This window comes from Hipposideros armiger, unplaced genomic scaffold (assembly GCF_001890085.2).
Source record: "Hipposideros armiger isolate ML-2016 unplaced genomic scaffold, ASM189008v1 scaffold_31, whole genome shotgun sequence".
NCBI lineage: Eukaryota > Metazoa > Chordata > Mammalia > Chiroptera > Hipposideridae > Hipposideros > Hipposideros armiger.
This window is the reverse complement of record NW_017731381.1, coordinates 5,533,283-5,556,376: the sequence shown is the minus strand read 5'-3', so window position 1 is coordinate 5,556,376 and position 23,094 is coordinate 5,533,283. Positions and strand designations below refer to the sequence as shown.

At 41.2% G+C, this 23,094-nt stretch overlaps 2 protein-coding genes across 2 annotated transcripts in view; both read left to right on the top strand.

Annotated features, from left to right (window-relative positions):
• OCSTAMP (osteoclast stimulatory transmembrane protein) overlaps positions 1-1,867 on the top strand; it is a 7,309-nt gene extending 5,442 nt beyond the window's left edge. The window contains 4 exon segments of the mRNA XM_019636915.1: positions 1,209-1,563; positions 1,566-1,705; positions 1,707-1,791; positions 1,794-1,867. Coding sequence (XP_019492460.1) covers positions 1,209-1,563; positions 1,566-1,705; positions 1,707-1,791; positions 1,794-1,867 — 654 coding nt within the window.
• Positions 1,868-5,434: 3,567 nt separating this feature from the next.
• The window catches only part of LOC109379906 (zinc finger protein 510-like), a 55,922-nt gene continuing 38,262 nt past the window's right edge, over positions 5,435-23,094 (top strand). Inside the window, exons 1-3 of the mRNA XM_019636914.1 lie at positions 5,435-5,548; positions 8,020-8,078; positions 12,037-12,195. The gene's annotated coding sequence lies outside the window, so the exon portion shown is untranslated. The remainder of the gene's footprint in view (positions 5,549-8,019; positions 8,079-12,036; positions 12,196-23,094) is intronic.

Here is a 23,094-nt window from a genome sequence, read left to right as displayed (position 1 = left end):
ATAACTCATTTAATTGTCACTGTGGTCCTGTCAGAAAGGAGTCACAGCCATTGCCAGTTTACTAATGAAAACACCAAGGCTCAGAGAAGTTAGGGAACTTGCCCAAATTCATCCAACCCGTAAGTGACAGAACCAAGACTGCACTGTGACTTTTGGGGGTCCTAGGCATGTTCACGTTCATGGACTCCTTGCTCCATAAAAGGAAATATTAATGACGACATTGGTATAAACACAAATGTATTAATATCATGTGGTGAAACATATTCTCCAACTTAAAAGTTCATTTTCAAATTCTGATTTTAAAAGAAAATAAAATATTTTCGTAGGCCCCCTAGAAGTATTGTGGTGCCCAGGACTGTGCCTAAGGGAGAAGTTGGCTCCTGGGCAGAACCAGGCTCCAATCCAAGAAGTCTGACTCCCAAGTTCAAAGGGTTAACTTCTGGCCTCCCTACCTTTCTAGACACCATTCTTCCTCGCTCCATCATACCCCATGGAGAGCCTGAGAAGGATATTGAGAGCCACCCTGGCTCGAAACCATCCCTGGGTCAGCCACATGTAACCCACTGCATGACCTTAGGTTCTGCATCTTTTTTTATTATTATTATTGGGGAACAGTGTGTTTTTCCAGGACCCATCAGCTCCAAGTCAAGTAGTTGTTTCAATCTAGTTGTGGAGGTTGCAGCTCACGTGGGGATTGAAACGGCAACCTTGGAGTTATGAGCACTGCGCTCTAACCAACTGAGCTAACCGGCCACCCAGGTTCCGCATCTTTCAAACAAGGCTTATGCTGGGCTCAACCTCATAGGCTGGTGCTTATTTGATGGAAAAGACATTAAAGTATTCATCAAGGGCTCAACAAAGAGTAAATGTCCCGTAAACATTAATTTGTTTTCTCTAAGTTAGAGTAATAATAAAATTACTCTTTGAAGAGTAAATTGTTTGAAGAGTTATATAAACTATGACTCTTCAAAGGGAGTAATAGTAAAAACATAGCCCTTGTACGGTGCTTTTTGTTTGTCAAAAAGCCTGTTTCAGACTCCTGATCTCATGTGATTCTCCTGAAACCCCAGAAGGCAAGGGTTATTTCTGTGGCCGTTTTGTGGATGAGGGCAGGCGGTTCCCCTCCAGCCCTGCCAGTGTCCGTTAGCGGTGAGGGACGGGGAGTGGCTGGAGTGTCTGTTGACGTGGCCTTTTTCTCCTTTATGAAGGCTGCATACACCATCCTGGGCTTCATCCCCTTCCTCTTCAATCAGCCGCCTCTGGAGAACCCCTTCCTCTCAACTCACGACTCCTTCCAGTGGGAGCTCCATTTCACCTCCCCAAGCTGCCCACTGCTGCCCGCCCAACACCCCCACTTGGCTGCCCCTCTGGCTGCAGGGGTTCTGCAGCTCGTGGCTTGTTCCACGGTCCTCCTGGAGACCTACGCCCGCCGCCTGCGGCACAGCATCGCAGCTTCCTTCTTCACGGCCCAGGAGGCAAGGCGGGTCCACCACCTTCATGCTCGGCTCCAGCGAAGATACGACAGGCACCGAGGGTAGCGGCTGCCTCTGGGGACTCCTTCCTCCTGACATCCGGGCCTACCAGCAAGCACCCAGCATAGATAGACAGACCTACTGCCTACTGCACACTTAGGACAACCAGGAGCCCTGGAGAAGAGGGGAAAGCTCTTTGGAGTTGCACAGACCTGAGTTGTAACCTTGGCCCTTCTGCTGCCTCCCTGTGTGACCTTGGGTAGGTCACTACACCTCTCTGAGCCTCAGTTTCTACAACTGCATAATAACTGTGTAATAACAATGATGTGAGCTACTTTCCACACGGGAATGTGGTAAGGACGGAATGAGATATTGGGCATGAAAGGCCTCCATAAACAGGAAAGGACTATGCAAGATGAAGACAGGGAATTGCGGAGATCCATGATTGCATGATGCACTATCTGCTCACGGTTCCTCCAAGCCAGGCGGGAGTCGGTCAAGGCTCTCACCTGCATCAACTGCTTTACCGAGTCGGTGAAGTCTTCACATCATGCATGTGTGTAAGTGCTCCTGGAACTTACTTGTATGCCCTTGAACCCTCTGAACTTATTGATAGTAATCTAAAATTGTATTGATTTTTATAAATAAATGTATTTATTAAATCCTAAATTAGACCATGTTACTCCTTTGCTTCAAATTCCTTTAGGCACAGCGGTTCTCAACCTTTCACAGGGGTCACCTAAGACCATCGGAAAACACATATTTTCGATGGTCTTAGGAACCGAGACACCGCTCCTCTATCCGTCTCCAGGCCCACATGCAGATACGCCCACAGACGAGTACCCGGCGACCCCTGTGAACGGTTGAGAACCGCTGCTTTAGGGGCTTCCCATCTAGGATTGCCAGGTTTAGCAAATGAAAATACAGGACACCTGGTTCTATTTGAATTTCAGGTAAACAATAAATATGGGTTTCGTGTCCTTGGGACATACTGTACTTATGTTAAACATACTTAGACTGGGCCCGTATTTGTTGTTTATTTGAAAGTCAAAGTCCAGGTTAACCTGGGCTTTATCTGGCAACTCTATCCCCATCAAAGTTATAATAAATCACAACCCCAGGTACTGTGGGCCTGGTACTCCTTGTCTTCCCCTCCAGGTCGTTCTCTCACCTGCTCTCTTTTGCAGGGGTCCGATCTCTGTGAGTCTGCGAGTTGTAACACACTGGCTCCCTTGCCCAATGACGGTTGGATTTAGTCAGTGGGAGGTACTGGCAGGTCATCCAAAGTGGGAGGGGAGAGAGATGTCGGGATATTTGTTCCTGCAGCCCTCTGGGCCGATATTGGGCCGAAGTCACATTCCATTACCTACAGCCACAGCTCCTGTCTGGCCAGTGGCCCCTCTCCCATGGCTATAGTCCCCCCTGGGTTCCAGGGGCATAACAATTTCCACATAGCAGGAACTAATGGGCAGCTGTTTCACAGTATCCATGTCAGAATGAATCAGCTCTACTTAGGCCAGGAGTAGGATGGGCAACTTGTTGGGCCATCATTCAATGGCTCACACTGACAGTTGTATAGGCTGGGCACTGCTCAATTCCAGTGGGCACCAGTCTAAATGGGCAGGTTCTCTGGAGTTGTGCAGTGTACAGCCTATGTGGGTATATAAGGCAGAGCTTAATGGGATAGTTCCCCCAAAGTTTGGGGTAGTTCCCCCAAAGGAAAATTGAAGTGCTTGTTATCAGAAAAAGACAGTATGGATGTCAGGAGAACCAAACCAAAACAAACAACAAAGAAAAAACCAACAACAGATGCCCACCACAGATGAGCTGACCCAGATCAACAGTGGCAGGAGCCTTCTCCCTGGGCAACAAAGTTCATCCTGGTCGTCAACCGTGGCTGCCCCGCGCTAACACTGTCACCTATTGGCCACTGTGGAAACTGCATTGTCCAATATCTGCTTGCTGGTCTGCCTTTTTACGTTTTCTTCCTCTTCCCTAGCCTCCCTTCCTCCATCCTATCTTGTCTTCTCTCTTCTCTCCTCCTCTCCCTTCTCTCTCCCCCGCCTCTCCCTTCCTCCATCTCCCTCCCTTTAGACTATCCTGATTAATTCATCATTTCTGCGAACCAGTCTCTGAGCTCCGTGCTGGCCAGGGTTGAGCCCTGGAATTGGGGACCTGGGAAGCTATAGAACTCAGATTTCATCCTCTCTCTATCATTTTCCCTGTTCCTCCTCATCCTTGCAGTATTTTCCCTTTTTAGAAAACCATTCTTTCAATACATGTTTATTGGAGCACTACCTGCATGCTGCAATCAGCCCGAGATCACTAACTCTGCCAGAGATTCACTGCATGGATTTCTTCTCTTCCAAGACCCACTATGTCATACTGTCCAACTAACTCTGAAGAGAGACGTCCATACACATATCAAAGTAAATATGAGGTCATAATTAATTTTATTCTAATGGAGTTAACAGGAAAATTATTGGTTGGTGTTATGTCCCCCTAAAAGATGTTGACGTTTTAACCCCCAGTGCCTGTTAATGTGACCTCATTTGGAAATAAGGTCTTTGCAAGACGATCAAGATGAAGTCACTTGGGAGGACCATAATCTATTACAACTGTGTCCTTACAAGCAAAAGGGGTGGAAGAATTTGGACATAGAGACAGACACATACAAAGGGAAGATGCTGTGAAGACCAGGGAGAACCCCGTCTACAAGCCAAGGAACGCCTGAGGCTACGAGAAGCTAGGAGAAAGGCTTGGAACAGGCCTCCTTGCCAGCCTTCAAAAAGAACCAACCCTGCTGACACCTTGATTTCAGACTTCTAGGCTCCAGAACTGTGAGCAAATATATTTCTGCTATTTAATCTACCCAGTCTGTGATACCTTTTGACCGCAGCCCTAGCAAACAACTGTGGATGGCAAGATGGCAGAAGGAAATGACTTGAGGACAGACAGAAGTTATTGAAACACTAAGGAAAGACTTTAAAAGGAAAATATTTAACATCAAAAATAAAATTTACCTATGAGCCTATATCTATAAGTGATGAATATTTAATATTTGTATTCAGTCTTTTCTTCAGTGCTTATCTCAACAAAGATCTGTGTGTGTATTCTCTCTCTTTACACACACACACACACTTATTTGAAATTCAAATTCAATTAATAGTCTAAGAATGCCTTTATATCCTTCTTTCATTTTACTTGTTCATAGAAAAATTACATAGATGCACAAGTGGAAGTCCCTCTTCCTCCTAAACAATCTCATATCCCATGAATTACCATTGTTGCATTTTGGAGAACATCTTTCTAAATTTTATCTAAATTTATACAGTCATATGTATTTAAATGTGCATATCTTTAGCTAATCATGCCAGAATTATGCTCCATATATTTGTTTGCCTTTTGTCTTATTTCATTTAGGAGTATATCATGGGCATTTTTTATTGCAACACATAAATAACCTTATTCATTCTTAGTGCTTGCACAGCATCTCACTGTGTACATGCACCATGATTTATCTAGTTATTCCTAACCAATGCACATTTAGGTTGTTTCCTTTTTTTTCTATTATAAACCATGCTTCTGTGAACATGCTTATAAAAGTATCTGCGTAAGTAAATGTAACTGGTATGCTGAAAAAGCACATACTGAGAAATAATTTTTTAAAAGCAAATTTTAGTCTACCATTACTCTTCAAGTTTCTTTTAAAGAAAGCTCCCACTGGATAAAATCTCAGCAGAATCCATGGTTTTTTAAAAGGAAAATACTCTTAGGTATTAATAGGCAACTTTTCTTTTTGTATTAATGGTTCAAAGCAATCAATCAAGCCCCATAATTAAAGCAAAAGCTCTTCAAAGGATCCCCTCAGCTAGGGGCGCCGCCGAGGTGCCTTATGGGGAATGTATCCTGGGAAGGCATCCAGCACCCTTTGGAAAATCCTGGGGAGTCCGGTAGCCCTTTCTGCGCATGTGCCCTTCGGTTCTCTACCTGGGGGCTCTTGCCGGTTCTCCAGGCTTTTCCGGGGGTGAGCACTGCAGTCTCTAGAACTCCTCATTTCGGCGTCACCTGGCCAGGTGCGAACTCCAAGCGAAGCGGGTGCACCCACAAGTTCTAGAAAAGCCTGGCGGAGAGCTCGAGCCCTCGGGGGTCGGAGGGAGGGTGGGGCGGAGCGGAGCTGGCTTCGGTCCGCGAGGGGTGGACACGGCCTCTCCTCGCACCCCGCTGCAGGGAGCACCTGAGGCAGGTTTCCGATGGCCCCTGAGAAAGGCAGCGAGGGCAGGGCTGGGCTCCTGACCTGCAGGCCTCATGGCGGGCACTCTGTGCTGCCGTTTTTTGCCTGAAGAAGGTGCTCTGTGACGGTGACAGGTGTGTGCAGCCAAATGGCTGAAATCGGATTCCGGAAGGTCCACAGATGCGCTTGGATCTGCCGCCTGCGGGCTGGGTTGGAAAGTACTAGAGCGCAGTAGGAAAGGAATACAAATTTATTATGAGAATCAAATGTTATCGTTATGTTAATTACTTTATACTAAGTCTTTTAGGAGACGGAAGCTGTGAGCTGCCATTGAAGGGAAAGGCCAGGCTGTAGCTTTGACTGGAAAAAATGTTCAGTGAAGGATTTGAGGGTGGGGGACGGGGGGAGGTGTTCACGGCATTGAATGAAATTTTAAGAGCTTGATGTTTGGGTTCAGGTCAGGTCCTGCTGCAGAACGGCACTGCACCCCTGGGCATATTACTTAGAGTAACCTTGTTGCCTCATCTGTCAAATAAGCATAGGAATAATATTTGCCTCACAGAGTGGTTCTGAGGTAGAACGAGATAGCAATATAATGTGCTCTCTATAAGTTTCCCCTGCTATTTATGTTACAGAGATTTTTAGATATCTCACTCAGACCTCAGGACCAGGCTGTGAGGCTGGCATTATCACCCATGTATGGAGCACATTTAAAAACCTCATTTGCAGAGAGCGGAAGTGATTTACTCACTGGTGAGTGACTTCAGGTTTAAAACAAGGTTTATTTTATGCCTAATCTCATGATCTTTATAATATACATTCCCCTCTACCTGCACTCATTGGGTTTTCTCTGGCACAGTGAAACAATTAGCTATATATTTTGATAATCAAACTATTTGACCTATTTTCTTAGGTCACCAGGCATAATTCAGTCTTCTAGTTTCTTCTGCTTCCTGTAGTGTTGTTCTAAAGCAGCCCTGATTAGATTTTAGAAAAGGCATTTGAACCTTGGGACTCCCAAGTTGTAGGTTCCAACTAATGGAAATGGCACCCCCTTACGCCCACCTTGAAACAAAACCAGAAGTAAAAAGCAGAAGGCCCCAGGAACAGGAATCACCTGGAAGAACATATTTCTGAACTGAAAACTCGCCCTAGAATTTCAGCATGGAAGCAGACTCTCCGAAAGGAACATATTCAAGTGTTCCTGGGCCAGAATTTTTCTCCCCAGTATGAGCAAAGTCTGGGTGGTAACCCCATACTCAGAGACCATCGATTATTGAAGCTCAGCAGTATTAGCTCAACTTTCAAAAGAAATATGTGAGCTGCAGTTGAAGGGAATGGGCAGGGTGAAGATTTGACAAGAAAAGACCTTTGTTGGAGGATGTGTGAGTGTGTGGGTTGTAGGGAAGGGGTACCAGACACAGCTAAGGAAATTATTTCTCATCACCTCCTAAGTATATACACGTCACTCCCTACAATCTCCACTCGATCTCTCTGTTTATCCTGAGCTGCTCAAACCATGTCCATCACTACACTTGGGAGTCATTGAATTTCTCCCTAAGAGAATCACATGATGGAGGTAAAGAGAAGTTTATTTGAACTATTACTTCTGCCTTCTTTTGAAATTAGGACTTAGAAGGTAAATAACTGATCCAGCCATGAAGGTTGCTAGGGAGAGAGTCAAGAACTGAATTGAATCTCTTGATTCCCAGGTCAGGGCTATGTCCTCTACCTTTTTTTAAAGGTATGTCCTCTATTTAAGTTAAAACACATTTCTTAGCAAAAGATCCTCTTGAGAAACCTGAAGTAAGGGAGACCAAACAAAAAGATAAAGATATTAAAGCCTGATATTCCTTTTTTCTGAGCTCCTGGATTATCTGATCTCCAGTGGCTAAAATATAGGAAAATAGGTAACTGACATAATATCAACATTTTCCCATGCCAATAAATATTTTAATCCTAAAATCAACATTAATGCTGGAATAGTATTCCAAACTTTGTATATACTAAATTTTGTTCACCTGATCTCCTATTGGACTCAGGTTGTTTTAAATTTTTTCAAAGGCATAACATTGACAGTACTTCTGTAGAAAACAATTGTTTACATTTACTCAGTATGAAAAGTTCTGTGTGACCATTGCAGAATTGTAAATGGACAAGTTATATTCCCTCAACATGTTTCTTTACCTTCCAGTACCAGATTGGTCAAAAGGCCATTTTCTTAAATGGGCCACTTTTTTGGTAGGTAATTGTAAGAGCTGCTGTGTTAGCCAACTTTTTCATTGATTTTGTTTCCCATTCTTCCTTACCTAGCCCTGGGATCACCATTCTTGGCTCTTTCTCAAGAACATCCAAAAATGAACAAATCCCAGGTGAGTTGTTTAGAGATTTACTTCCCACATTCTATAGTGGATTTCAGAGTGACTTAACAGTAGTTTGTACATTCAGATGAAATAGTAGAAATATGTAAAATTAAGCATCAGAGAACAGAATCAGATCAACACTGGAACATTGACATAAATATACAGAAATCATATGTTCCTATAGGTTTATTCAAGTTGTGTCAGAAAGGCCCAGACAATATGAGATAGATCCTACATTGGCTATGAGTATGCTTTTCCTGTCATTTGTATGTGAACATTTTCTTAGATGATCTTTGAACAAGTGACACAGAGGCCAGTCTTGCCAAAAGCAGCTGTGAAAGAAATGCAGTGGTTTTCCTGTGACATTTACACCCAGGCAAAGCACAGTACAGTGATCAAAAACAGGAAATTAACATTAATACAATACTATTATGTGTCTTACTCAGATTTTGCCAGTTGTCCCACTAAAGTCTTTCGGTTCAGGGGTCCAACCTAGGGTCCCACATTGCATTTGGTGGTTGTCTCCTTAGCCTCCTGTAATATAGGACAATGTTTCTTTAACCCTCATGAAGTCATGACCTCATGACCCTGATACTTTACTGGCCATTATTCTAGGGCTCATTCTAGCTTTCCCTTTTCCGTATTTGTAACTTCTTTGTCTGACAGGGATAAACCTGGCTCTTATTATCTACATTATATTTACTTATTTGCTCATCCAAGTATACACAGGAGGTGGTTTAAGATTGCTGTTGCACACCCCATGAGAAAAACACGTTCCTTAACTAGAGTATCTTTGTGTACAGTTCTTATCTTTAGCCTTACAGAATGTAATCAAAATACTCTTCTTCAAAATTATTTTAGTTCTTCATCCTTTTTGCTGTAGGTATGTGATTTAATTTGAATCTACGGCAGGTCCTTGAATAACACCATTTTGGTCAATGTTGTTTTGTTTTAACGTTGATGAGATGCCATAAGAACTTAACTCTGGTTTATATCAATTAGCCTGTGGTAACATTGGTTTCATTATGTATCATTTGGCCTAAATCCAGAACCTATTGGTGACATTAAGAAAGGACTTACTGTAGTTAGGTTTATTTGTTATTGTTGGTATTCAATTTGTGGTCCCCCTTCCACATGCTGGTTGAGTTTAATTACTTATTTTGGGGGCGTGTGACATTACCATAGTTGTAAGAATCAGAGCCGTGTAGAAAGATACATGTAGAGAAGTGTCACTTCCCCCCATCCCTTCTACCCCATTTCTGTTCCCCCATTCTTTCTACCTAGTCCCACCTATTCTCCGAAGGTAACCAATTTCATTGGTTTCTGATTTATCCTTTCTATATCTCTTTTTGTACGCATGAGAAGTTACTTGTATCCCCTTCTTTCTTATGTAAAAGGTAGCATACTATAGATATTCTTTTGCACTTGACTTTTTCCACTTAACAGTATAACCTGAAAATCGCTCCCTATCAGTTCATGAGATCTTCCTCATTAGTTATGCCTTCAGATATTACTTTTGATCACTACTCTGTCTTCTTTGTCCTCTGAGCTCCAGAACTATATATCCAACTGCCCGCTGATCATCTCTACTTGTATATTCCCCAGACATTTCAAGCACAACCTCTTAAACAGCAATGCATTAGCTTCCTGTGCTCAATTCTTTTTTCCCCCCTTAATCTCAGCATGACACTTGCTGGCATGTACGTAGGTGATCTTACAAAATACGTGTATTCTGGACGTTCCATCTCCCACTGCACCACCTATGAGTGGTCAGTTCCTCTTGCTCATCATGTAGCATTGAGTCCCTCCTGCCCACCCCCACTTGAACTACCTGTGGTCACGTTTCACAGTGGTGTCCTAAGGGCCGGCCGAGTGGCTCAGTTGGTTAAGAGCTCGCTCAAGAGTTTGAGCTCTGAGCAACAGCGGTTCGAGTCCAGCCCGAGCTGAGCAGCCGCTGAGCTGCCAACAGGTAGCAGGATGGCTCAGCTAAAAAAAAAAATAAAATAAAATAAAAATAAGAGGAGTAACACAATGGTGTCCTAGTTTTCTTCCCCTCTAATTTGACCTTTCACTCGTTTTCCATTTTTCTAGAGTATGAGACAGCAAGTGTTTAAGGACCAGATAATAACTTCTTTTGGCTGTGCTGGCCACATGGTCTTTGTCAGATCTACTCAACACAGCCGTGATTGCATGAAAACGGTCATAGGTAACGTGTAAACAAATGGATCTGACCATTTGGCTCCCCGTGGGCTGGATTGGGCCCAGAGGCTGTAGTTTGCCAACGCTTATGCTCTAGAACATTGCTTCTAAGATACAAATTTGAGCACAGAACTCCAGTTCTTGCTAACAAATAGCTCTTTATGGATTTCCGTTATTCACAAGCGTGGCCTCCAAAGTGGAGGTTAGGGGAGCACCCCAAGGGTCGCTTAGACTTCTAGCCACATTGGTATTTTGGCTAAAAGAATGAGAAAACAATTCAGTTTTATTGATCCTAATATGTAGCTTGAAGTAACTCAGATACATAATAAGGTCTAAGTAAAAGTACGTGTTAGTTGTATGTGCATGAGTGTTTTACTGATGCGCTGCGCCATCCAAAAAATTTCAAGACTCTTAGTTATAGAAAAAGTCCCTCTTTTCTCTGCCCCCACCCAGCTCCTCATTATCCTTTCACACCAACATATTTGTAGTGCTCCGAACTTCCCGTGTGTGTTTTACACCTGCATATATTTCTTGATGCTCACATCCCTCCATAAACATGCTATTTATGTTTCAGGAATAAAAGTATTACCCCTCAGAGAAGACTGATAGTAGAAAATGGAACTAGCTTTCTCCTTTTGAGATTCACCCTTTATCTTATACATATGCCCATCATTGCTCTTTACTAAAGATTTATATTTCTATTTATGCTACCCTATCAGAATGTACACTCCTTGAGGATCATGCATCGCATGTGAGTTAGTCATCTGAGAAATTAGAATAGTTCTAGGGACATGGTATAAGCTCAGTAAATTTTTAACAACTAATTTTTTAAAAAGTGAACACAATGACAGGATATTTCCAATGTTTTACTCTCCCACGAAGTATCTCTTTATAGCTCCATTAGCCATGACAGCAGACTCCTTATATTTGATGTTCCCCTATATGTTATGTCACTAAATTCTAATTACTTCAGATGAAACACGCTCTTTCAGAGATCGGTTTCATTCAATGAGCTGGTTGTGCGCTTCACCCAGGAGGAGTGGCAGCAGCTGGACCCTGCCCTGAGGCTCCTGTACCGGATGTGATGCTGGGGAACTATAGCAACCTTATCTCAGCGGACGAGTACGGTTTCCCGTGTAACTCCCAAAACCGTGCATTTCCAGTGTCACAAAAACATGTTGGATTTAATTTTTTAGCCTTACATGTCATGGAAGAAAGATGATTAAACCCTTTCAGGCAGGAGAAGTGTGTGTGTGTGTGTGTGTGTACACGTGCACATGTGTACTCACTGCCGTCCCCCCCACCTTTCCCTGAAATGTTCTAACTTTCCTGGCATAAATCAACCCTCACTCTAATATCAGAGAACTCACACAGGAGAGAAAAAAAAGGTGTGTTTCATAAGTGTGGTATAACATTCATGATGAACTATGAAAACGTTCAACAATTCTGACATGCTAAGTGTGCTTTTTTAAAATGAGACAAACATTATTGAAGTTAAATTAATTGATTTCTCTTGACATTGTTACTTGACAGTATATGTTGCAAGGTACGAAGATCTAACCTCACTTCATTCCAAATCAACACCAATTTTCCTGTGATAATTGAGTAATGTACAATTTCCCAGTTGATGGCGTTTTAAATTCGCAGATTAGACAGGTTGGTTTTTGTCTTCTGTCTCTGTAGTCTTCTAGTACCAGACTCCAATCCCTTTGTCTGCAGAGGTGGCATTAAGAGGACTAACCACGGTACTCCATCCTCTTTTTCACAGTGGCTATACCACAGATGGGCATTAGATGCTGAGCTAATGTAAGCACTTCCTAAGACCTTTCTCATGGGAGAGAGACAAAAGTTAGCTAATGTGTGTCCCTGAAGCTTCCAGCAGCCACGTTAAGAAAACAGCAATTGCAGTAGCAGGGGAAATGCAGAGGTAAGCATATTTGAGCAGTGAAGAGAATTCTGATAATGTTTGACTCTAGGAAGTGTTTCTGAACCCTGATGTTAGTCATTCCTGATATCCACTCACCCCTGTTCTATCAGTGGTTTGATTATGTCAACTACCAGGCTTTGAATTTTTCTTGAATTTTCTAATAAACATGTTTATAAAGTGTTCTTTAGGCTCACTTACTAAATTCTGAGAGAAAAAAATGCCAATTAGAAGTACATTATATTTATATATGTAGTAAGGCAGGATTGCCATTAAGTTCGTAGGAAATGTTTCCCTTCAAATCCTGATTTCCAGGAGTGGGACTTTTCCCTAAACCCATTTCTGGCCTCTCTGCCACATTATGCATCCCACCCCAGGGAAAATGAAGTGGGTTTATCTAATTGATAAAATTAGCGTGAGTGTGTACACTATATATATGTGAACATATACATATGTATGAATGTATATATTTGTGTGCGTGTGTACCACCAGTCTTGCTCTTTTCCTGTGACACTCCCTTCAAGGGTTTGGTTGCTATTATGAATGGGATTTTACTATTTTTCACTTGAAAACTGTATTCTTTACTGATGGAGTTTAAAGAACCAATTTTTGTGCCAAATTTGTCTACATTTATCCCTCTGTTTTAATATTTTACTTGTTCTTGTAAAATTCATTGTTTTTTTTTTAATGAAACTGGTGGATTGCTTTGTATCTTTCCGGTACTTTTGTTTGCTGAAGGTCTATACTATCTGTCCATCTGTGCCCACTTGTTTTGAATTCTGTGGCAAAACAGGATTCTGTCCTTTATTATATTGTTTTTCTTTACCATTTTTATTTAATATACAGATGGAAAAGCTGCATGCTGGGAAGAATATTTTTTCAAATCTGATGAAAAAATGTAAATCCAAGAAATTCAGTGAACCCCCAAGCAGGATTAGAAACAAAACCACAAGACACATCCAAGTCAAATTTCAAGACACATAAAAATCAAAACCAGTTCAATATGAGAAAATCTTAAAAGTTGCCAAAGAAAAAAGACATTACATACAAGGCGTATTCGTTTTCTGGGGCTGCTGTAACAAAGCGTCACAAGCTGGATGGTTCAGAACAACAGAAATTTGTTGCATTACAGTTCTGGAGGCTAGAAGTCTGAGAACAAGCTGTCAGCAGGGCTGTACTCCCGGCTGAAGGGGCTGGGAAAGAATCTGTGCCAACCCTCTCCTCTACTGGTAGTTCATGGTTTGTGGCAGCATAACTTCAGTCTTCACATGGCGTTCTCATTGTGTGCATGTGTGTCCAAATTCTCCATTTTACTTGTATAAAGATACTAGTCCTATTGGTTTAGGGGCTCACTCTACTCCAGTATGACCTCATCTTAATTAATTACACCTGCAACAATCTGTTTCCAAATAAGGTCACATCCTGTGGTACTGGGGGTTAGGACTTGAACATCAATTTTTGGGAGACACAAGTCAACCCATAACACAGGGTAATGTATTTGTTATCTCTTGCTGTGTAACAAATCACCCCCAAACTTTGCAACTGAAAGACTTCAATAAACATTTATTAGCTCCTTCAGTTTCTGTGGTTCAGGAATCTGGAAATGACTTCCCTAGGGTGGTTCCGGCTCCGGATTTTTCTTAAGTTTGTAATCAAGTTGTTGATCAAGGCTGCACTCATTTAAAGACTTAGGCTTGAAGGACCCACTTTCACAATGGCTCTCACATGGCCGTCAGCAGGAGGCCTCAGCTCCCCATCACACGGACCTCTCCTTGGGCTTCTTTAGTGTCCTCACAGTATGGCAGCCAGAGTGAGTGAGCCAAGAGAAAGCAAGGCGGAAGCCACCGTTTACCTTGTAACCTAGCTATCACAATCCCCTATAGCTCTGGTACACAGACCAACCCTGCTACTCAGTGGGAGGGGACCACACAAGGGTATACATACAAGGAAGTGGTGACTGCTGGGCCCATCGTAGTGGCTATCACAGATAATCACAGTCAAAATGGAGTGGTTTCCAGAACTATAGAGGAGACACACTGGAAACAGTGAATACAAACAACTGTTGAATACAAACAACTGTTTCAAGGCGTTACTAAAGAGAGAAACAGCATGGTACCTCAGGGAGAAGGAACGGAAGGAGAGCAGCTGCAGGCCTGTCTACTGTGTCATGCCAACAAGGAGAGCCAGCAGATAAACTTTTCAGAGCATCAACAAAATTACAGCTGGTCTGGTCTGCATGTGATCCTCCCACCCCCACCCCAGATATATATGTTGAATCCTAACCCCCAAGGGTGATGGTATTAGGAACTGGGGCATTTAGGAAGTGATTTGGGGTTAGCGTTCTTATAAAAGAAACCCCACAAAGATCCATCACCCCTTTAGCCAGGTAAGGACACAGTGGGAAGGTGCCAGCTCTAACCAGGAAGTGGGCCTTCACTAGAACGTGACCATGCTATTGCCTTGATCTTGGACTTCCCAACCTCCAGAACTGGGAAGGAATTTCTGTGGTTTATAAGCTACCCAGTCTGGGGAGTTTTGTTGTAGCAGCCGGAATGGACCACGACAACTGCTTCTCCACCTCCACCCTCCAGATTTCACAAAACATGCCCTTTGTGGCTTGCCCTCAATGGAAACATACAGGGAAGGGAAGGGAATTCTGGGGAACATTGCTCAGTCAATAGCAACTGTGTATTTGGGGTTTTTTAATGTAATTATGTGATTTTAATATTAAAATCCATCAGGAAAGAAAAAAGTTCAATTTTTCAATGAGGATGTCTTGAATAGCCTAACTTTTGCATAATGTCTATCCATTTACCCTTTTTCAGGTGATTGGAGACTTAATGGCTTAGAATTACTGGTAGGACATGGCCAACAGATACAGAAAGGAAAAGAATATATGTTAGGAATTTGTACTGGGATGTAAGCTTCTATAGAGGCTGCTGATGGCACCTTTGGAATACTAGACTGTTCAGAACAAGCTCTTCTAGCCTGTCCTATCAACTGTCCTTTCTCTGTTCCTTATAATATAGACTTTAGAATTAGCAGTTTGACTCTGATAGGAACCATGTTGGACATTCTTAATACATTTAAAACATAAAATAGTTCCTTTTAAATTTTACCCTAGCTCGGTATTTTAAGGACCAAAATTAGGGATAAGGGGCCCAGGGCACAATTTTTTTTATCCCAATAATGATTTCCATAGTTGCATTGATAACATTTCTTTTGTACTCATTTTTAAACTTAGTTGCATTTTTAGTTTATATATAACTTGAAACCTATAAAACTATAATGTGTCTGTTATTTGCAAAAAGTGAGCCATATATACAACTTTTCTTAGAGATAAAAACACCTAAGGAAATTAGACGAGGAGCCACATCTAGGGATTATACAACAATTTAGCTCTGCAGCAGCCAGTATACTATCTAGGGAAGCAGAAAGATAAGAGAATGACCCCCAAAGAAGAAACCGAATATCATCCTCCTATCACTTTCTATGGCTTGAGGCCATTGTTAGACTGCCCATCCCACTTGGCTGAACAGGGCTAAGTTGCCACCAATGACTATGGGAACAGATTCGGGAAAGTGTAATTGGATTTCTGATACAAGGCCTGAATGTAGTCAATATTACACACCAGTGTTGGTGTATATTAGAAAACTTAGCATTTATTTATTAAAACATACAGGATATCAACTTATTTCAAACAAGACAACACTATGAGCAATCGATTCTCCATGTCCTGCATCTAAGTCCTAGAGTTGTTGCAATTTCTCCGTTTCCACATGGTTCTCTAGATAGATCTAAGAATGGTGCTAACTGCTCAGGGAGGCTGAGTGTCTCAGAATTTTATCCATTTAGAAAAGGGAGTAGAAACTATCTTATCACCCACCAACCCGTGACTTTTAAATTTCTCGTCTTGACCCTCTTTATCCTTGTTTTCTGAATCATGATCATTTTGTTTTTCGTTATCCATGGGCAAAGTTTCTGCTTCTCTCTAGTAGTTCTAATTCCAAAGAGATGGCTTTTGTTGTCCTTAATTACGCTTAGATAAGGGTTGCATCCACTTCCTACATAAGTTTACAACTTTGGAGAGCCACCTCTATTAAAAATAGGATGTATTCATCCAGTGAAAATAAGATGATGAACAGACAGCAAAATGAGTATGTTCTTTTCACTACACCCTTCCAGCTACCACTTAACCTGCTTCTCACCATAGGAACTCTCTTATCCAATTTCAAGTTTTGGTTGAACATGTTTAGCCATTCTTTGCTCAAAGAATCAAGTCAATGGAATACATAAAGTACATTTCTGATCATATCTCCCTGTTCTTTCAACATATATTTATTTGTATTTATAAAACATTCTATCCAGGATGAATTCATGCAGAAGAATTGGGCTTTGACAAAAAAACCTTTGCATGTTGATCTTTGGTTTAAATGTACAATTTCTGGTAAAAAGGAAAGTGATTTATAAATACCTTTTTGCATCTTCTGTATATTTTTAGGGTATCTTTTTATCATGAGTTTTCTGATGTCGAGAAAGTTTTGATTTGAGGCTAAAAGCTTTTCCACATTGATTACATACAAAAGGTTTCTCTCCAGTGTGGATTTTCTTGTGTTTATTAAGATTTGAATTATTGTTAAAAACCTTTTGGCATTCACTACATTTATAGGGTTTCTCTTGAGTATGAATTTTTGTGTGTCGTTTAAGGTCTGAGCAATAGCGAAAGGCCTTTTCACACTCATTGCATTTAAAGGGCCTCTCTTCAGAATGAAGTTTTCGATGTTTAATAAGGTTTGAGTGATGTGCAAAGGCCTTTTCACAAACATTACATCGGTAGGGTCTCTCACCGGTATGAGTTCTTTGGTGTCGAGTTAGATCTGAGAAACGGACAAAGGTCTTTTTACAATGACTACATATGTAAAGTTTCTCTCCGGTATGTAACTGTTGATGGCGGTTAAGATCTATGAGTTGAGAAAAGGTCTTTTTACAGTTATTACATGAAAAGGACTTCTCTCCGGTGTGGATTTTTTTATGTTGATTAAGATTTGAGGTGCTTTTAAAGGATTTTTCACAGTCATTACATTTGTAGGGTCTCTCTTCAGTATGAACTCTTTGATGTCTGAGGAATACTGAGTATGGACTGAAGTCCTTTTTGCAGTAATTACATGTGTAGTATTTCTTTCTCATATGAATTTTTTGGTGTTGATTTTTTTCTGCGAAGCTGTGAAAGGCCCTGCCACAAAATTTACAGGCAAAGACTTTCTTTCGAATACGAATTTTTGGATGCCAAGTCAAGTTGGGTCTGTTGCCAACATGAAACCTCTGGTGTGTATTAAAGGATGAGCGAAACCTAAAAGCCTTCTGACATACATCACACTGGTACGGTTTCAGTTCCTTGTGCATGCCCTGATGTTGAAGCAACTTGGAAGCTCTGTTAAAGGTTTTGCCACACTGGTTACATTCCAACTGTTGATCTGGAATATAAATTCTTTGGAGTGTTGTAAATGCTGAGCGATGCCTAAAGGCCTTTGCGTGTTCACCATATCTGTGGGCTTTCTCGGCCCTGTGAATCCTCTCATGTCCAGTAAGCTGTGAGATGTGCCAGAAAACTATGCTGCAGTCATCACATTTATAACGCCGGGCAAAAGTACGACGCTTTCGATCCTTAGCACGGTGAGAGCTTTGTCTAAAGGTATTCCCAGATTCTTTAAGGGTATGATAATTCACCAATGCTGGTTGACATGCTATTAGAAAAACAACACGAGAGAAACAAAAGTAAACCTGGGCATTGCAACAAACATCAAGATAATTAGTCAGTGGGGTGCAGAGAGAGAAAGGTTCAGTGACTGGGGACTTCACAGGGGTTGGGATGAGAAGTAGACATTTGTGGGGGTAGAGGATTGAGAGAGAAGTGTTCTCCAAATACCATACAAGAGTAATTTAAGGGAGCAACATGTGGCCAATGAAAACTTTCTTTAAATTTGAAATACTTATATTTGTGACTGTAAAAAATGACTCATCGAAAATTTAATTCCCAAAACAGAAAAGCTTAAAGAATCTAAAAAGATGCACGTGAAAGTCCCAGCATGAGTTAAAGTTTTACTTTCATTACAGTTGTTTAAAATATCTCTGTCTAGATATAGCAATTTGTGAAAGTGATTAGACTTTAAATATTTTCTTTTAAACAGCAAATTGAGGAATCTTTATGAGTAAATATAAGTCTGGTTTATCAATTTTACTGATATTTAATATTTTACTGTATGTCAGTCATTGATTGGGCCAGTGCTCAATTTGGATATTTGAATTGTATTTGTTTTGTTATTGCTGAGAACACTAGGAATAATCTTTTATATGCATCTTTGTTAATTGATTGAAATCTATTCTAGTCATGGATTCTTAGAAATAAAAGGGAGTCCCATTTTTTATATCTATACACAGCACACTCAGGTAAGTTGTTATATTGCATGAGCACATCATTATTTTCAGTATCTTGATAACTCTAGACTCTATCAAACTTATGACCCCACAGTTTGACCAAGGCATTCATTTTTTGGCAATAAAAAAATCTAAATAAAAATTGGTTAATTACTAGGAAAAATTAATTTTGAGCATGTCTAGAAAACAGACAAAAAATTAAAACAAGTCTCAACAAACTTAAAAGGATTCAGGTCACAGAAAGCATGTTCTCTCACCACAATAGAATTAAATTAGAATTTAACAGAAAAATCCCCAAATACTTTCAAACCAAATAACATTATTCTAACTAATCAGATCGAACAAGAAATGAAAAGAGAAGAAGTATTTGAACTGAATGAAAATGAAAACAATATGTCAGAATTTGTGGGATGCCACTAAAGGAGTACTTGGGTAAAATTCAGAGCACTAAATTCCTATATTTGAAAGAAGAAAGGTCTCAAATCAATGACCTCAGCTTCCACCTGAAGAAAATCTGAAAAGAAGAGCAAATTAAACCAAAGTAACCAATAAAAAGGAAATAAAAATCAAAGCAGAAATCAGTGAAACAGAAAACAAGACATCAATACAGAAAAAAAAGGGCTGGTTCTTTAAGAAGAATAAATTCTTAATAATAAAATTGATAAGCCCAGCCAGGGGGTGGTGGGGGAGAGAAGACACAAATTACCAATATTAGGAATGAAATAGGTGATGTAACTACACATTCTGTAGCCATTAAAAGAGTTGTAAGGGAATATGATGAACACATAGACAACTGATTTTTTTGACAGAGGTGCAAAGGCCGTGGGAATGTTTTGTGAAACGATTTATATGCCCTGTGACTCAGAGAAATTATTGCACAGATTCTTAAGGGAACGTGTGAGAATTTGGTCAGAAAAAGTTGTAGAGACTTGGCCATTGTTAGGGTAAAAGATTCCTAAGTTAAACGTTGTGGACATATACTATAGAATATTATATTGCACTTACAAAGCATATTTAGTGTATCTCAGGACTAGAGATAAATGGAAAGATGAGAAATGAGATTTTCCCAGCATGCCATGCAATTTAAATTAGGATGCACTCATGTATAAAGCAGTGTGTATTTTATCATTGATAGGTGCATATTTACAAGAAAAAGATATTAGACTGGCTGACATAGGGCGAGGAGAAGAATGAGATTATGGGCTACAGGTTAAGGGAACACAAAATGATGGCATCTCGACTAGAACTACAGTGATAAATGGCTAGAAGCTGAACAGTATGACTGACTCAGTTCTCTGTGCCTCACTTCCAGGCCTCTTACCACCACATTGCCAGCCATAAACCATCTAATTTGTTTTATTCAAATAGGTGAATATTTATATATGGAACACAAAACAGAAAGCAGCGAGATGTGTTGACTAAAACCACAAGGCAGTGGAAAGAGTAGAAAAAAAATAGTGTGGTAAATATAAAAGTGATTACAACTTTATGGAAAAATATGCAGAAGTGCACCAAGAAAGAAAGGATAAGGAAGAAAGACAAATACACTAATGGAATAAAAGCAAGTTCAGAAGATGATTCATTTGTATAGATGAACTAGCTTGGGGGTGGGAGAGGAGTTTGGGCCAGGTTATTAAGTTTAAAAAAAAATAAGAAGGTTACTTGGAATTCTGAACAATTCTTATAAAACCTTTGAACTTGTTCCTGGATTCCAGGACCACTTGCCAAAATGCCTCCAGCTTATATGCATTTGGTATTTTTTTGCTACTCTTCAGATCTAATGGTGTCCCAAACCAGAATCATCATTATCTATCCCAACTTTTAACTTTTCGTCCCCTTTCACTAGCCTGTTAATGAGCTGCCTTCTCTATTGTGCCCTGAAACTTCAACTAGATTCTGTGAAATGCCTAGATGTTAGCTCATTCTGGCAATTTCTACCTTCTATTCATGATGTGTGTATCATCTCTCTCCAATTAGTAAATTGTATTGCTTTTTCTGGATTGTTATTTTATATCTAATTAACCGACTATCTTAATCTAGAGAGAGAGAGAAAAAATCCGTCGCCGTAAATCTTTTTTGAAAAAAAGGTTTTTCATGACACTTTGCTGAACTAACCTATTTATTCAGTCTAATCACTGATAAAATATTTGACCAGTTCAGCTACCTGTACTTCTGTCCTTTCATGTGGCAAAATAAATTTTGAAATTTTACCAGCACACCAATTAGTGACCCAAGACCGGAAGTATAACAAAAGAGGTACAGAGGGAGTGATGAATGTGGGACAAGAATAAGATTTCTTTGGAGGCCCATGGGGGAGCTGTTCTCCTGTCATCAGGGTCCAGGTTACCCTGCCCAGTCGGGATGTGAACTGTGATGGCTTCTACTTGCTTATCAAGTACCTGGGCAAGGAGGACTTGTCACCTCTTTCTCCACCATCCAGGGCTCCGTCCCTTGCTTCAAAGAAGATATCACTTCTGCCTTGTAAGTCCAGTGTCCTAAGGAAAATAAGTGACCTTGACCATGCTGTAGTTATTACAGAATTTAGACCCATGCTTTTGGTTCCTCAGAATCTCTCAGGAACCTCCAAAGCACTGTTTTCATTTTAAAAATGAAAATAAAAAACACCATCTACATTTTAACAGTTCCCCAGTTTCTTAGGCACACAATGGCCTGAGAAATAGTTTTGAAGGAAGCTGTGATGGTTTGGAAGACTGTGGAGAATATAAAGCTTGAGTCATCACTAGATAAAAAGGCCCTTTCCTAACATCACACAGCTCCAGTACTTTCCCGAGGATCATCAAGCTAAAATTCAGTCAGGCATTTTCGTGGGCTTTGCAGATAATTCATGCAGAAGGAACAGTTCCACCACAGGTGGTTTTAAACTAACAAGGGAAGATCTCCTTACCCAAAGACACGAGGTAATCACAGTTCTCCAGCATCACATCCTTATACAGTTCTCTCTCTTCAGGGCTCAGATAAGCCCACTGGTCGGGAGAGAAGAACACAGCCACATCTCTGAATTTCACTGACTCCTGAAATACCCATTTATACTTTATAAGTCTACATGTTTTTAAGCGGCCCTAAGTTAGGTATCTTTCAAGTTGGACGTAATCAGGAGGGAGACCGAAGAAGGACATGTTAGAATGTGTGGCCAAAAGCTATAATGGAAAGTGGCAACTCTAAGAAATATACTGTGGGCCAGCCAAGTGGCGCGTTGGTTAAGAGCTGGCTTGGGACGCCAGAGGGCCCCGGTTTGGAGCCCACATATGAGGGCCAGTGACACTGCCCTCTACAGCTAAGATGCTGAACAACAGCTCAACCTGGAGCTGCCGTGAGTCACTGGCCACAGTATAGGCTGCAGCCCCTGCTGCAGTGGGTTGCCATGGGCTACCGTGTGTAGCCAACAGCCAGCGTGAGCGGCCAGCAGCCATGGTGAGCGGCCATCCAGAAGCCAGCGACTGATCTGCCTCGCCTGGGAAGAACGCAATGATGGTGCCAACTTGGGCCAGTGAAGCAACGTCCTCCACAACTAGACTGAAGAACAAAAGGACAGAAACTTGTCTGTTCCCCTTCCCCAATTCCCCAGCAGTGTTCCCATCCCCCAATTCCCCAATTTAAAAAATCTTAAAATATATATATATATATATACTCTGTCCTTGTACAGCTCAGGAAGGCAAAATTACCTGTCCTCATCAAAAAAAGTAACAGCTAAAGAAACATGCATTTGGTGTATGTGTTTGGCTGAAGAGTCATTGGGGCGAAGCTGCCGTATGTGGGATTATGACTGGAGGCCGCTAAGGCAGAATCCCACCCAAGTGAAATGATACGGGAACTCCCGCCTGGCTGCTTGGGTGGGAGGTCAGCCTCGTCCTGCCTACAGACTTGAAATGACACATTGCTCTTCTTGAGCCTCAAGCCTGCCAGACTTCAAAGCGGAACCTTCATCATCCGCTCTCCTGGGTCTCCAGCTCGTTGATGACAAATCTTGGGACTTTTCAGCCGCCACAGTCACGTTGAGTCAATTCCTTATAATAAATTATATACATACACATATGTGTGTGTATATGTACATATATATATATATATATATATATATATATATGTATAGCCTGTTGGTTCTGTGTCTCTGGAGAAGCCCAATTAATACAATCGCTTGTTAACTGCTATACAATGTGGATCGATAAAGATTGAGGTTATACAGGCTCCGGCATCAAGAGATGCCTTCAAAAAATGAAGTCAATTTGAACTGTACCTTAAATGAAAAGACAGTCACTTTGGGTTCCAGCCATAATGGAGTAGTTGCTCTGAGTTGCCCTCTCATTGGGAAAGAACTGAAAAAGCTGGATAAATACACAAGCCACTACTTTTATGCACTGGGAAGCAACCCATTCAGGGCTGTGACCCTTGACAGAGGAAAAGCACACAATCCTGGAATTCTCCCTGATGGCATTTCTAGAGCCACAGGGC